The sequence below is a fragment of the Saccostrea cucullata genome, unplaced genomic scaffold, assembly GCF_032062105.1.
Source record: "Saccostrea cucullata isolate Sc308-1 unplaced genomic scaffold, CSIRO_AGI_Scuc_v1 ctg23688, whole genome shotgun sequence".
NCBI classification, from domain to species: domain Eukaryota; kingdom Metazoa; phylum Mollusca; class Bivalvia; order Ostreida; family Ostreidae; genus Saccostrea; species Saccostrea cuccullata.
The window spans coordinates 3,022-20,311 of NW_026922482.1; the positions used below are offsets into that span (position 1 = coordinate 3,022).

Sequence of the window (17,290 nt, forward strand, 5' to 3'; positions counted from 1 at the left end):
TTGGACAGAGTCTCTTGTTTCAAAATTATTAATAACAATTTCATTTTTTCTAATTAAAAAAAAATGAAAACACAATAGTCAATAAAAAAAATGCTCGAGAGGTCTAAAAAAGATTCCTTGATTGCCCAACATAGGAAAAGTTGGAATAGGTAGAAGACGCTAATTTTAAGACAAATACATTTAAAAAAATTACAAAAGGTGTCTTTGTTCAAATAAAGAAGGAGTAAAAATGATGAATGCAATGTCAGTAAAAAAAACCCAAACCTTTCTTCCAAATTGTATTAAAAAAAAGTTCTGGCTACGGATATTGCATGTTTCTTACTAACATCTGGTTGAAAGAATTAAAGATAAAAAGACATCCAATCATGGAAACATGATTTAAAAATAATAAAATAAATTTTACTCCAGGATTATAAAAAGGCATGTTGTAAATGTATAAATTTTTCTAACTAAATGGATTTAGGGCTTTATCCAGGAACGAACCTTCCTGCAATATTCGAAACAATCGTACACGACTCCTTTTGCGAGGTAATTTTTGTTTCATCGGTCTTAAATTTGAAGGAAGTATTTTCGATATTGCCTTTTTCGAATATTAGTTTTGTTCAAAATTAAAAATCATTTTCAAATAAACCTTATAGAAATTTCATGCATAAAAAGTTATGAAATAATGATACCGAAACGAAGTTTATGGTTATAACAGTTTTATTCTATTTTGAAGATTTGAAATCAAGAGGATGTTTTTGTTTTCCTGTTATATTACAATAACAACGCAAGATAATTTACAAAAGAGACTACAAGGTTTGTTTTGATATCTCTTATTTTTCTTTAGTCAAGTATAAAAAGGCAAAAACATGCCAAAATTCATATTCCATAGAAGAATATAATTTAACATTTCAAGAAATGTATCACTTTCTAGAATTTTACATTGCATGTTAACGTGGGAAGATTTCACAGGGATTTATCCTACCTACTTTCCATTTAATATCAATTTATATGGTTTCTTTCTGTATTGAAGGAGAATTAGACAAGGAATATAAACAACAAAAACACAAAGGAGTGATACGTGTTGACAAATTAGTTAAAAAACAAGTGCTTCACAATGTCTGGATACAAAACAAAAGAAAAACAATTCTAGAAAGACACGCCAACGTACATGAAAAGCCGAATATCAGGTGGTTTGAGCAAAACATGAACTTGGATTTTCCTACCAGTAACCATCTACACCACCCTTTTCATATCCGCCGAGCCCCTATTCCTACCATAGGCATGCCTTGGCCGAGACCGCAGACTTTTGAAACATCTGATACAAAACTGTATAAAATCAGGAAACTTTCTGTGAAAGCAAATTTTTCTAACTGTCATATATTGCAAAAAGCAGTACAAAGATACATGAATATATTTTTCACCTGTAGTAATGTTCAATTTACAAACAATTTATTGCACTTGAAAAATTCCAATTTTGGTTTTTCAATGCAAAAACCAAGTTACGAATACCTAACGTCCTTAGAAGAGTTAACAAAACTTACTTTTGATGTTGAGAGGTGTTCGGATTATCCAACCTTATCGTCCGACGAGTCCTGTAAGTATAGATGTTTTATATATAGTAATATTCTGAATCATTCCCCTTATCTCGGCATGATTGAAGTTTAACAACATCAGACTTTTTAAATACAATATCATTATTTAATTTATCTACTTTTCAACCTTGATCATTAAAATAACAGCTTTGGAAAGGATGTTTTCTTGTAATAAGTTCTAGCTGCAGAGCGACAGTGCTATGGTTTAATATGTTAGTCTTTTACCATCTTATCTTGTTATGGTCAACGATTAACATATAAACATATAAACTATAAAACCATAACGCCAAAGTTCTGCATCTAATCTATGTTCAGTTTAAGTAATGTAACGTGTTGTAGACACATTAAGAACATCTAACGGTGAAATCAGGATAGAAGCAAAAGATGTCTGGGGTACACTACGAGCTCTGGAAACGTTAAGTCAGCTTATCATCTGCATCAACAACACGGTAAATATACACTGTATACTGTTTTACGTCCCGCTCCAGAATATTTCACTGATATGGAGACGTCACCATTGCCGGTGAAGGGCTGCAAATTTAGGCCTATGCTCGACACTCAGGGCCTTTGAGCAGGGAGGGATCTTTATCGTGCCACACCTGCTGTGACACGGGGCCTCGGTTTATACGGTCTCATCCGAAGGACCGCCCCATTTAGTCGCCTTTTACGACAAGCAAGGGGTACTGAGGACATATTCTTACCCGGATCCCCACGGGGTCGGTAAATATACAAGATTGATTAAATATACAAGATTGATTTGTATTTGTTCTTCATAAATTAAAAAAAATATAGGCAAAAGGACTGTACAAAAGAAACAATATCAAACAAATAATACTTATTACTAAATACAAAAATTGATATCAATATTTATTCTTCTCACTACGTACACTTAACAAAATATTATGTAAACTACATGTTCATACATATAGTTTATAAACTTAAGTTTACTTAATTAAAAATTCTAAGTGTTTCTCTCGTAAGTCGAAGTTTCTCAGATTTTGCCTAAGTTTAAAAAAAATATCAAATTTACAAAATATTTATATACGCCTACAAATTTATAATAACAGAGGAGTTATTCAACTTGTATCGGCTACAAGGACTGGTAGCTGTTGCTTAAATTTACTCTTCAATAATTCTTCAGCAAAAAATGGCAGATGGGTCTTATTCGTAGTTATTGTCTTTTCAGTTTATTATTAGGAAAACTAGGATCGTAGACTTTCCAAGGTTTCCACATAGAGGAGTATTAATTGATTCAGCAAGACACTTCATGAGTAAAACAACGATATTTCAAATGCTGGTAAGGAATCCATGGCTGAATCACATTCTTATTGCAGCAAAATATAAAAAGAGTCAGACGATAGACAATATAACAAAAAATGTTTATTGTTGCCAAGTTTAAAACTATGTTTTTTTTACCATAGAGTGCCATGGAGATGAACAAAATGAATGTCCTTCACTGGCATCTCTCTGACGACCAGTCCTTCCCTTACAGGAGCCGAACTTTTCCTGATCTTAGCGGAAAGGTTCGTATTGACAATTGTAGGATTTATGGCATCCTGGAACGTCGTGTTTAAAGATCAAACTGAAACTTATGCTTTTTTCCAAGCAATATTTTTAATACGGAAAGGTGGAATTTAATAATCTTCAAATAAAAAAATACATGCTCTAAACAGTGTTTGATATACGAGATAACAATGTAAGCATACTGGTCATTTTTCTTTCATTAGGGAGCTTATCATCCTTCCTTGACTTATACCCAGGAGGATGTGAAAGAAATAATAGAGTTCGCCAGAATTCGGGGGATCCGGATTATTCCGGAATTTGATACACCAGGTGGGGAGGTACCTAGTCTACATAACTCGTTAAAGAATACATGTATTCGTAAATGATAGAGCAATTTATGTTCACATTCTGATTATTCTCACTTTGATCATCTAGTGAACTCAGATTTTATTATCTGATATATCTATTATAAAATAATGGTAGACAAATAAAACTGAACAAACAGACGAATTCTCACAAACAAATTTACTTGAGTCTATGTCTCTGTAGAATCAATGACAATAAGCGATGCAAAAAGATCAGTAAAATAAACATAATGGGAAACGCTAGCAAGAGAATCCTATCGACAGTATACATATATATTTCTCTTCATTTACAGGACATTCATTTTCCTGGGGCTTCGGACATCCCGAATTACTGACCCAATGTTACAATGGAGAGCGTCCAATACCCGGTGACTTTGGACCAATGAACCCCGCTAGAAACTCAACCTACACTTTTCTTTCTGCATTTTTCAAAGAAGTATTAGAAGTCTTTAAAGATCAATATGTTCATCTTGGAAACGACGAGGTACCACTGGCTTGTTGGTATGATACAAAAGAAATCTGAAAAAATGTACCTTTCTTCTTTGCATTTACCGATCTGTTTTACCTTCTTCTTTACATTTGACAATTCATCGATTGTTTTACTCCAACAATAGACACACCTAACAATTTTTTAACCCATCTCCTTCTTGGTTTACATATGTAGTTAATGATGCATACGTGTTTGTTTGAAAAAATTAAACGAAGAATGATAAGTTGGAAGAAGTTAAAAAATACATTATTAGATTGCTTTGATAATAAAAGAGTCAGTCGGTCCATGAGTTGAGCTCGAGCTTAAGTGGTGAATGAAAAGATCACTAAATCCATCATTTAAAAAAAACAAAATTTACAATCCAAGTCTCTTTACTTCAGGAACACAAATCGGGAGGTGCGGAAACTGTTCACAAGGATAAAAAATACATCAATGTTCAAAGATAAAGGGACCGCCACCTGGAGTTTCTTTACAGAAAGGTATCTTTTCCCCCTTTTAAATATACACCATAAAATGTTGATTGAAGTAAATTTTGCGATTTTTCAAGTAGGTAAACATTTTTTTGATATTTTTATAGGTTAATCAAAGATGTACAGAAAATAGCAATGGAAAGGGAAAATGGTGTCAAATTCATTCTGTGGCAAGAAGCTTACCAGTCAAATTTAAATGTAAGAGTTTGTAAAATGTGAAAGTCAAAACGAAATAGGAGCACAGCAAACATGACCTCTGAAACATAAGAAGTGGGATCAGGTGCCATGGAGGAGTGAACATCCCCTGCTTACCGGTCACACCCACCGTGTGCTCCTTGTCATAATCGGAAAATAACGGAAAAATCCGTCGTCAATTCAGTGTACATGTATAAATAATGGACTAACAATTAGAATGAAAAACGTCAGTCAGCATTTGACTCAATGATAAATTGTATTTGCTGACAAGGTCATTGTATCGACCAAAGAACATACGAAATGATGACTTTAAACGAGACTGCTGATATTGTTGTTTCATCAACTTGTTTGTCAATAATTTACCTCGTATTAGAAATTGTTCAAACGTAGAGCATGCTCTTACGTATCGAATCAACTGAGATATAATACTTCGTGTGCAGGTGATTAAGGTATATTGCTGCAAGAAGTATCAGTCACCTTATCCAGCGATGCGGTATACGATGAGAAACCAATGCGTTTTTTGATAAAAAAAAAGGCGCGGTAGCTGGCCGGACACCTATAGTAATAGCACGGTGACTGAGACAATTTGGCGAATCGATGGGGTCATCGGTAGAAAATAAGTTGTAGGTAAAAATCAGTGATGTCGCTACCGATACCCCACATCGCTCCTCATCGGCAACCCATCATTAACACATCTTTTAAGGATTGGCCGATGTACTTGTATGGCTGAGCATCGACAAGGTCCGTTGATCTGAGGTCATCGAGGGGTTGAGTGATGGGCAACAGACATCGGCCGATCATCGGTCGATGTTCGTCCAAACGTTGGCCCATAGTCGACCGACGTACGAACGATGTTCACTAATGTATGAGTGATGTATTATGCATCGGCCGATTATCCTGGAACATCGTTTTATGATTAGCAATGCATCTCTGGGCCTTTGAAAGTCCGGCCGGCAACCACGCCATTTTTATCAAAAAACGCATTGGTTGCCTATCGTTTACTCCATCGCTGATGTCTTAGTCACATTTCCCGGCCGGTGGCCGTAGACCGGTGGTAATCGGTGGTAATCCATGGTGTGAGGGATGTCCCAACATCGGTCCATATGGACCTAGTAGTCCTTAAAGTATCAGTCACATTATCAAACGATGGGGTTTATAGTGATCAACCAATACGTTTTTTGATAAAAATGCCGTGTTTGTTCCAGGGTAATCGGTCGATGTATATTACATCGCTCATACATTGGTGAACATGGTAATGTTTGGTCGAACATCGATCGATATTCGGCCGATGTCTGTTGCCCACCGATCAACCTTTCGATGACCCCAGATTCAACGGACACTTGACGATGCTCGTCCAAACATCGGTCAATCCTTGAAAGATGTGTTAATGATGGGTTGCCGATGACGAGCGATGTGAGGCATCGGTGAAGACATCGCTGATTTTTAACAACTTATTGTCTACCGATGACCCCCACCTATTCGCCAAATGGCCTCAGTCACCGTCCGATTACTACAGGTGTCCGGACGACAACCACGCTATTTTTATCAAAAAACACATCGGTTTCTCATCGTATACAGCATCGCTGGATAAGTGACTGATACTTGAATAATGTGACTGATACTTTAAGGACTACTAGTCAGATGCGGACCGATGCTAAGGCATCGCTCACACCACGGATTACCACCGATTACCACTGGTTTACGGCCACCGGCCGGAAAATGGGACTAAGGCATAAGTAAGGAAGTTGACGAAAGAAAAGTTAGTCATCATGTTTATCATAGAGCTTGGTTGCGTAAAAAATATAATGAATCAATACATATTGTGAGCGAAGGAAACTCAAACCTCTGAAAACATACTAATGTGAAATGGCATAGAAAGGAATTAAATGCATACTGAATTTTAGCTCAGTTGAAGTTCGAATTAAATTTATTTTTTTTTTATCAGAACCAAAGATTGTTTCTAAACTAAAATTTAACCACATAATATCATATTATTAATATACAATAGGAGATAATCTTTTTCACAATAACAAGTGCCAATGTTTGAAAAAGTCCGAAGTCTATACTATTGTGGCTTACTCCTTTAATGTTTTACGTTAGATTCCTAGGGACACAATTGTTCAGGTTTGGCTCGGTGATCAGAGACTTGTAGAAGAGGTGGCAAGACAGGGATATCATGTTTTATATTCATCGTGCTGGTACATCAACATGATACAATATGGCGTCGTCTGGCCAAAATATTATCTCTGTGATCCCATTGGCGAAGGTTAGTGAATCGTCTTTTTTTTTATTTAAAAAAAGGGTGAACACTATCCACTGCAAACGAGGTAGATGTTTAAAATCTATATATAACACCACATGCTCTACTTCGAAAATTCATATTCAATTGCATAACGCTGTAGATCCCAAGATTCTGTCAGAAGTAGTGGAACCTTTAAAAGTGGACACCCATAAAAGACTTAACTACTAGTATTCCATTTTCTTGCTAGATTTTTAGGTTATGCTGTCAATAGGATGCACATCTTTATTTCTGAATAAATGGACAAAAATACGATAAACATAGACACTGCTATTTCTTCTATTCAAAATAATATACTCAATGCTTTTCCATGTTTCTATGCTTGTTTTATGATGTTAAATTATTTCCTCAGGCTTTCGGGGTAAAGAGGATCTTGTGTTAGGAGGGGAAGCCTGTCTATGGAGTGAATACGTCACCAGTGAGACTGCGATCGGTTTGTTATGGTGAGTACTATTCATATGTAAATCTTTTAATAAGCAGATTTCCTCAACATGGGATTCTGAAAACAACCCCGTTTTACTACTGAAATGGTCTGTTTGTCCTGTTTCTATCCGTACTGGAATTCTGTCAACAAAGTTGACATAAAGGCCATAATCATATTATCATACATCATGACTAATATGATAAATGTTTTATTTATTAAATATGTAATATGTATATGGAAATCAAAACTTTAATTGAAAATTTGAATGGACTGCTTTTTGAGTGGTGGATCATTTCTTTCATGAAATGAGAAGATAACTAACAGTATTCAAGCTCTAAAATCCATTTAAACAATATAGATTTGGAGCAGAACAAACATGATCCTTAGTAACATCAAAGGTTGGATCAGATGAATTTGCAAAATGTATGTTGATTTTAAATAGGACTGTTGATTTCCTTATTTCATTAAATGACTTTGTAAAAGCATGCCTTTATTCAGAAGTTAACTAATGAAAACGTCCATCTGGGAAATACTTAAGCTAGTAATAATGGTACGTGATTCTAATTTTTTGGTACAGGCCTAAAGCATCGGCTGTTGCAGAAAGATTGTGGAGTGATAAATCATTAAGGGACATTGATGAGGCTGCTAGAAGATTGGAGGAGCATCGATGTAGAATGTTAAGGTACTTACTCGACGGACTTCATATACAAAAATAGTATCTTATTACAAGTAGCATTAGTACTTAAGCTCAAAAAACCATCAATACTGAGTTTGCAACATGTTGATTTTAAACGAGATTTATATTTATGTTGATTTATATATACTTTGATGCAACTAACTGCAAAGATTAACGTCCCTTGGAAAATTATTTTTCTTATATGATACGTCTTCGGATGCCAACGAAAAGCCAACAAATTAGACCTTTACTTGGCTCCATGAGAGTTCTATATAGCCTCATGATTGAATAATGTCAAACAATTAAAGTGCATAAAATTTCAAAACGTAATTAGTTTAAATATGCCTAGATTATATCTACTTTAATGCATTTTTTTGAAGGAAATTATTTTCTTCCCCCCCCCAAAAAAAATGTAAATAAAGAATAAAATAATAAAGTAAAATGTGTTATTTTCTTTTTATTTCGGCTCCACGATGCGAAACTTATTATTTTTTTAAAAAAAATATTCCATTGCTTTATATTCTTTTTATTCTTATTTAAGTAATCTTCGAATTCAAGTAAATCATTGGATAAAGCATACAATAGATACAACAAAAATCATACATTGGTGAACATTAGATTATTAAATAGCACAAATAACTTATGTGACATCATGTCAAGTTTCTTTTTGAAAAAAAATAGATTGTATGAAATATTGATTACCCGGACTAGTCCTTGCTAAAACACTGGACTGATTTATTGGTAATGAAGTTTGAATGTATCTATGTTTTTTAGAAGAGGTTTAACTGTCGGGGATATTAGTGGGCCAGGTTTCTGTGCATTTGAAAGCGAGAAACCGTCTAATCTATCAGAACACATCTTTCAAAGCCAGGTTGTTTATTCAGCTAAAAACCAGGTAAGATGATATCAAAGATTTTATTCCTTAATGAGAACATTAATTTAGATTAGTTACAATTCCTTCTTTTTATGTATAACCTGATTTTTTTTTCAAATTTAGAACTATTTCTTAAGGCAACTCTTTTCAAAATATGTCCGTTTTCTTCAGGTTTTAGTAATAGTCAGTAATTTGTGCTGCTTATGCTGTAAACAAATATTTACCTTCGAACTCTTGGTATTGGTTTAAAGGTGAAACAAAAAAAAAATAATAATAAATCTTAATTTTATGTCTTATTTCAAGAATTTTGTACTGGTTTTCTGGTTAGTTTGTGGAGAATTAGATATCTTGAGTAGATAAAGAAGAATTATTCAAAGTAACGATAAAATTCTGAAGGACTAAATGTGTTTCCCTTGAAATATACTTTTATTTGATATCTATAAAAAATATGCAGAGGAGCAAGAAAACAATACTTCATGATACCGCACGTGCATGGGTTTCTTGAACCAAAATTTATTGTATGGGGTAAATTTGCGAGTATTTAAATTCTCTTTTTTTGGGGGGGGGGTTATCGCATTGCGGGTATCTGATATCAAGAAATGATTACCTAGTGAAAATGATAATATCCATGTCAAGGGTTGAAAAAATTACAATCAGTCATGCATCATTCGAGTAAACATAATATCCTTGAGATTTACTTCATCTCTTTGTGTTTTATTCAATCAGACAAAATAAATGTTTTACTAGGGATTCCTTGCATTGGTGTTATGCACAAAATACAAATTCAAGTAAGGAAGAGTAGTGTCAAATGAGGAAATATAACTGAAAACAGGCTAATATCTCTTTAGCAAACAGACAGCTTTATTATTGAGTCAACATTTGTGGTGCACATAATATTCTCAAACTTTTAAAATATTTATAGGAAAACAATACTTATTATCAATAAGTTTCAAATGTAATGAGGAAAAATATGGACACTCCATAACATAATGAGATTCATCGGGAAAAGTATTTTTATTTCATAAATTTCATATTCTTAAAGATCCATTTACCAGCTTCGATTGGAAGTTTTTGGTTACAAGTTCTTTTTTTATAATATGATTCTTAAATCTTTAGGAGTTAACTTAGGTACATTTCCCGTCCAAAATTGTTTTAAAAATCCTCTTATTTGAACGTTTAGATGAATTTTCTATGCTCATATGTCAGTCTTGTAAAAAATGACGTAACAATGTTACTTTCACAACAGATTTTAACTATATAATACTAAAAAATTAATTCGTCCACACATAAGGCAGACCACACAAGTTCAAGATATCTCTTATGCATGTCAACCAAAGGTGGATAAATAAACCTTCAGAAAAGTATTTATGGAGAAAGCAATACATTATGTTTGTCAACTTTCGCTCATGTGACATAAAAAATTTGACCCTGTAAGTAATCATTCGTACCTTTATACGTATTATTAAGGGATATCGCCCAGTTTCCCCATATACCATACAATTCGGAGTACTGGACTTCACAAGTAAAAATAAGTTTCAAAAATTCTAAGTTTTCTCGACCCCACTCATTACTCAGGCTCGTTTACTATTGTTTGCAGGTTACTGCAAAGTTTAACGTTTCGTCACGATCTTTTTCGTCAGATGCACCCAGCGTAAACAATTCATGTGATTGGTCAACTCAAATTATCAACATTGATACGGAAATAGTCTGTTGCACGAGCAACCAATCAGGGATAAGAAGAAAGTTCCAGTCGTAAAGCGTGCGCTTAGGAGGCGTGTACAATTTACCTTGAGTGCAGCTGTCAACTAGATCGTGACGTAACGTGAAACTTTACAGTCAGCTGCAAACAATAGTAATCTAATCTTATCTATAAATTACTAATTTACATCTTAAATACTGTAGATGATTTCCAAAGAAATGTACTCTATAATCTTTTTCAGTCGTTAAGAAAAAAAACAACCATATCAACAACAAAACAAAAAAAAAAAAAAAAAAAAAAAAAAAAAAAAAATCACAGAGAGATTTTTTCCATTTCAGTTCACTCTCACTAATGTTCAGGTTTTCAGTTACAAAAATGTTAAATGAATTGACCTTTTTAGTGTAAATGGTAAGAAATATTCTTATATATCATCTAAAGAACAATAAAAGCTGCCATTTGAAAAAAAAAACAAACAATTCATCTTTGTGAAAAACGAAGAAAAAAAGCAATTCATCTTTCTCTGTAAAAATGAAGATCAATGTATCCTTTTCTAATGGATATCACTGTGCATTGCTAGGGTAAAGACACGCAATATTTTAAAAGAAGACCACTGTTAATAAAACAGGGCAAGGATAAACACCTTTATCCATAATCACAGACTGCATGCCCTGTTGAGCTTATTGTGAGGAGATTGCACATTCAGTTGTATGTGAATGGATTTTTTTGCTTAGTTCTACGGCGACTCGTTGTAAAATGTTTTGTGCCATGTCTTTTCATATTGATTTGATCGAAGAAAGATCGATGAAACAAGTCGTCTTTTACTAGTACCTTATTTAAGCATGTATTAGAATCTGGAATTATACTTTAACATGACCCAATATGATGGAGTTTCCATGGACTGAGCAAAAAGGTAACTTTATTTAGCATGAAAATGCTTATTTATGCACCATCTTGACAGAATATTTTGTGCAATATTTGTCTACTTACCATCTAGTATGATCTTGAATATCGAATAAAATGTTATATTTATGACGCGCTAAATAATTTATCCAGTTTTCAGATTCAATAATTAATTTATGAATTCATTGAAAAAGACGTTAATGGTAATTTAACAACCAAACTTTATGATAAAAATGATGACTTTAACTTTTCAATCGTCAACTCCCCTTACGTATGCAGCTATATACCTTCACCACCTCCAAATCGGGGTTTATTTCTCTCAGTTGATTCGATCCGCAAGAGCATGCTCTACGTATGAGCAATTTCTAAAACGAAATAAACTATTGACTAACACGTTGATGAAACAAGAATATCAGCAGTCTAATTTAAAATCATCATTTCCTGAGTTCTATGGTCGATGCAGTGACCTTTTCAGCAAACACCTTGTTATGATTTTATATCCATTTGCCCGTCCATGATGTGAAACACGTCGTGTCTAACCGGTCTTCAGGGGATGCTTACTCCTCTATGACACCTGATTGCACCTCTGATGTTTAAGGGGGACGTTTTTGCTCTCCCGATTTGTAATATTTCAATGGACTTTAAAGCCTGATTACTGTTCAGTATCTCCATATTTCATCTGTAAAAATGTAAATTTTGTACTAGAACACGATTTTGAAGTGATGTCATAAAATGAATGATATAGAAACGGCATTTGTTCATGAAAATAGACAAAATATTGAAGGATCAAAGCTGAGAAATAATTATTGTATTGGAAAATCGAAATACTTAAGAGTTTTAATGAAATGTATGTATGTAATGTTGGCTTTAAATATCCCACTACAGAAAGATACATATCGACACCTTCAATGAAGATGTAAGAAAAATGTATTTGCACTGTATATGTCTGCGCTCTACTTTGTTTCTCTATTTGATGGAAAAACGGCAGATGTACTGGATGTCGCCCGCGTGGCGCAGTGGTTTGAGTTTTTGCTATGGACTCGCAGAGTAAGATCCTTGCGTCGCATGTTCAATCCTAATGCGAGAAGTTTTAAGCCAATGACTTTTGTCGCACTAGGTGCTGGTACGAAAAATATCACACACTGTTAAGAGACCCTAAGTGCCGAGTACAACTCGCCACCGGCTTGTAGCTGTAGATCTCAATAGGAGTGAAAAATTCCAAAAGGACGTTAATCAAACAATACAAACAGAAGTACCTTGCTAAAACATAATCAAGAAAAGGTGTAAATGCAATGTAGATTCTTAAAAATTATAAAGAATTTAAAATGTATTTTTTTTTAAATCAACGACGTCAATAGGAATTTATACACTTTATACAGCCATCCCTCACGTTGAATGAAAATTAAGCTTTTTGACCTCATAAGAACGTTTGTGATTGTTTTTATTTATCATTCAACTAACAATGCAATACATGTAACAGGTTTGTTCAATATAAAGGCACTCACAACGTAGCTTTACCGCTCTGCATTTAAATGGAGGCATAAAGAGACCAAAAAAAAAAAATTAAAATGAAAACAAAAGAGAATGAATCCAATTTTAACCAAGAATTATTAAAGAACATGAACAAGTATTTTGCGAACATAAGAATGGGTGGGTATAATGAAAATCTCGGTGGTACTAGTGGTAACTTTCAATACACATTCTAACAAAGATTGGCAATGATTCCTTCGTAAACGACTAAAATTAGATTAAATATGTTTATAACACAAACTGTGTATTACTTTAAATGATTTTTTATGATACGACGTACATAAAAAAATTATCATTCTTTACTATAAAAGAATGCATTGGGTTTTTTCTTTGATTCTTTTCAAAAGCTGTGGTTATCAGTAAAAGTTTGAAAATATAAATAAGAAAGCAGGAAAAATTTAATATTTTCCCTGAGATTATTGATGTTAAAGGTGGCCATCTAAACTATCATATATATTCTGTTTGATCCATCATGTCTTCTATGCATGCGCTGAAGAATTAATGTGCTTTATCATCCATGCACTACAAGTGCCATGAAAATACACTGGTCACAAAGCAAAAGTAAATGTATGTTTTAACAAGCAGTTTAAAACATAAATATTCATTAAAGAAAATAAAATACGGTATCTATAATGATAAAATAGTGACTTAAAGATGTTTATGTAGGAAAAAATTGCAAATTAAATAAGATTAATTAATCTATTTAGATGATCTATTGTTTTTTTGTCCTTTAAGAAAAGTTCAGACCCTCTCACATTTTAAGATATTATTCACATTAAGAGCTCAGGTTTTATCAGAATTGAAGATTCTACACGTTCTAGGCAACCTTTCACTGATCATGAATTCAATATATTCAGCTAAGACAGAGTCATATTCCTCCGATTTTTCTCCCCATTGTGTCATACTAATGGTATTTTTTGTTAATCATAATATTATTTTTCTAAAGGTTCATACACTGCTTATAATATTTTAGGGGATTTTCAAAGCATCAGCAGCCCTAGTTGTCGTTGGCATGGTTCTTGTAACATTATTAACCTGTACTGCAACAAGAATCGGATGTTTTAAAATACTGAAAAGGTTGGAACTTAACAATAATAATAAATGAATAAAATTATAGTTAGAGCCTATAATTTAATGGGGTAGGTTTATAATAACATAATGAGAATATTTTAAAATAAGAAGCAACAGAATTAAAAGAAATTAATCAACATAATTGATTTTTATTTTGGAATAAGAAAATAATGTAACCTTCCTTCTTGATTACAGATTGGTGAGTCGCTAAAAGGAATGGGCTTCTGTGTACAACCCTGGACATATTGTATTTAATTATACCTTTATAGAGGGAATAATCAATTCATCTCCCAAACTTTGCATAGCGAGCCGTGTAATATAACAATACTCGAGTATATATTTAAAAAGATTTAATATGGAGGTAAAATCTTAAACAGATCATACTATTGAAATGTTTTCATAATGACTTCTTTGCTCAGTATCGGCATAAAATCAGTCACAAACTTTATTTCATGCTAGTGATCTTCACGCCGTAGAACTTATTTGCTTTCACGCCAGCTGATTACTAGACAATATTACACCGTTAGTGCGTATAAATCTTGATGTGAACTTTATAATACTATTATCTGTTTTAGTAATCAGCTGGCGTGAAAGCAAATTCATTCCAAGGCATGAAAATCACTGGGATGAAATAAAATTTGTGACTGAATATGTTGCCTAAGGAAGCGAGAATATCAAACTTAATGCCTATTGAAAAAAATTGTATAGAATCACAAATCCATCCCATCGGTATCTCTTGGTTCTGAAATGGAAAGTTATCCTAATTCTCTTTTAATTAGACAAAATAATTTGCTACTTATATTTTTTAAAGATATTATGCAAAAATTTTAGTTGTGTATTAATTCCCATTAAATTCATGAGATTTTTACTTCTTTGAAACAAAGTGTGTTTAACGAGCAGTTATCAAACTCAAGTCCATTGATACAATACAAACCAGGAGCAGAGCAAACATGGATCTCTTAAAACATTAGAGGTGGGATCAGGTGCCATGGAGGAGTAATCATCTCCTCTCGACCGGTCGTCTCCTTGTCACGATCGGTCTTACGAAAAAAATCCGTAGATAATTCTATGTAAAAAATGATTTGTTTTCTTTAAAATGTCTAATTTGTTAGTGTGTCTTTAAACACATATTTTTATTTATGCGCACATTTTAAAACTAAGATTATATCTGTAACGATATACGTATGATATACGCCCCGTTAAGCGCCATCATAAGTATATTTATGTCGTAGTAACAAAACCGACTAGACATCAAAATCGCCCTATCAATCTCTCGTTTTACTTGCCTATAATTTTTTAAAGAAACATTAAACTACTTCTTGATTTGCATATTTCATTAGTCACTTTAGTTTTACGAAAAAAACCTGTTATATAGTTAAAATCTTTACCAAACATATTCCATCTTTCTTTTTACTAGTCTAGATCACGGCATATTACTGAATGCTTCCAATTTTACGAACAGTAGCAATGTCAGCTACCTGTACTCACAAATTTATTTTGTGCTTGTGCAAACAACATGCAAATAAGTTGGTAACCAGAACCAGTTTGATGTCTCTGATATGAATATTTATATAGTTTTCCATTCGCTTATAAATATTATATATCATAAATGGAATCGATTGATAATTCTCTGTTATAAATTGATTTTGTAATATTTTGTGCTATTAAAATGTTTATACATGAACAGTAAAACCGTAAACTGAAAAGCATATTCCTTTTACCTAAATAGTCAGATTCGTTATTCTCGAAAAAAATATAATGATCATATTAAATTCTGACAAGTGTGAATTAAGAATTCACCATAACTACATGTACCTCGGAAAATAAGTCACAATGAGGAAACCCTTCTGATAGCAACGCAGAAAAAAAAAATGAAAAGAATGACCACAAATTGCACTTGACGACAAATCGGTGCCATTTTCAAACTCGCTACACACTCAAGACCCATTTCAAACTGTAAATTTGATTAATTAATAAAAATATTGATTTCAATTTGTCCTTGACAACTGTCGCATCCCTACAACATCAGGGGGTCCTGATTCCACTCGTGGTCATAGGCCCCCTTGAAAAACTTCAAATGATTTTTTAGCTTACATCTTTTTGAGAAGCACCAATCCAATTCGGTTTCTCATGAGTAAAAATAAAACTTATATGAAAGGTTTGAAATCTCAGTCCAACGTACTGCCAAACACGTATAACAGATTTGCAAGGTTGAAAAAAATCAGAAATTGTATGTTTCCTGAAAGATGTCACTGCCGTTAGCAGCGTTAAAAAACGACTGAAGTTTATTGAAGTCCCAAGAACTCGAGAGGCTTCAGGTCTACCGACGTTACTAGAAAGATCTGTCCGTTCTTAAAAATTGTTTGGATCTTTTATGGAACTGCAGCTATTGACTCCCTCAGACTGCGCATTTAATTACGTGATAAAATATTCTTTTTTGTTGACTTAAGTTTTAAATTCTTAAACGATCAGCTTCATCACTACTACAGAGAAAATAAATATACACTGTATTTGTTTGAAAATCCTTCCCTATGCATAATGAAGTATTGTTAGGGACCGTGTCTCTGTAAGGATGGTGCTCAACTGTGATCTGTATCTAAAAGACTCGCATATTGATTTTGTGTAATTCAAACATTTTTACATTGATCTCATCGCGAAATTTAACAAGTTTACTACATAACGTTTACATTCTTTTTATTGATGCATTACTCAACATTTACATAGTGTACAAAATTTGACAAGCTTGATTTCTAAAATTAAACAAATCTGCTTGACTGGCAAAAAAATACAAAGGTAAGTATATATTTCTTTTGTCCATTTTTTCACGAATTCAATACTGTGTGATTATTCCTTTCCTGCAGAAACGAAGGAAACTTATTTCTATATTGTTGACTTGAATAGGAAGAAGACTAGCTATGTCAGTTTTTTCACTCTCCTAGACATTCGTTTCATCAGGACTCAGTAGAATTTCATTCTTTTGTTTTTCTACTGAATTGACTACAGGAAGTTCCGTCTACTTGATAGGCTGATAGGCCACGCAATAGTCGTGACCGGTCAACGGGGGATGCTAGCTCCACCTAGGCACCTGATCCCACCTCTAGAATTTACAGATGTCCGCTGTTTATGCCCTTTTGACATATCTTTATTGTTTGTAGATTTTTAAAGAATGGTTCATGTCTGTTATCTTCACTTTTTACATTCTCTAATTTATTCTAGA

The 17,290-nt window shown here is 33.3% G+C and overlaps 1 protein-coding gene across 1 annotated transcript; it reads left to right on the forward strand.

Annotated features, from left to right (window-relative positions):
* Positions 1 to 721: 721 nt before the first annotated feature.
* LOC134261844 (beta-hexosaminidase subunit alpha-like) lies at positions 722 to 14,485 on the forward strand. The gene is made up of 15 exons (XM_062744235.1): positions 722 to 798; positions 1,016 to 1,579; positions 1,917 to 2,026; positions 2,764 to 2,874; positions 2,999 to 3,100; positions 3,305 to 3,410; positions 3,739 to 3,946; positions 4,316 to 4,414; positions 4,513 to 4,603; positions 6,701 to 6,866; positions 7,252 to 7,342; positions 7,901 to 8,005; positions 8,774 to 8,894; positions 13,976 to 14,079; positions 14,269 to 14,485. The coding sequence occupies exons 1-15, from the start codon at positions 735 to 737 to the stop codon at positions 14,282 to 14,284; spliced, it is 2,058 nt and encodes a 685-aa protein (XP_062600219.1). The 5' UTR covers positions 722 to 734; the 3' UTR covers positions 14,285 to 14,485.
* The last annotated feature ends 2,805 nt before the right edge of the window (positions 14,486 to 17,290 follow it).

Excerpts from the sequence above, each read along its gene's own strand:
- LOC134261844 (XM_062744235.1), top strand. The coding sequence starts at position 735 with ATGTTTTTGTTTTCCTGTTATATTACAATAACAACGCAAGATAATTTA. Across the intron at positions 3,101-3,304 it reads TTCCTGATCTTAGCGGAAAG|GGAGCTTATCATCCTTCCTT; the intron begins GTTCGTATTGAC and ends TTCTTTCATTAG. Across the intron at positions 3,411-3,738 it reads TCCGGAATTTGATACACCAG|GACATTCATTTTCCTGGGGC; the intron begins GTGGGGAGGTAC and ends CTTCATTTACAG.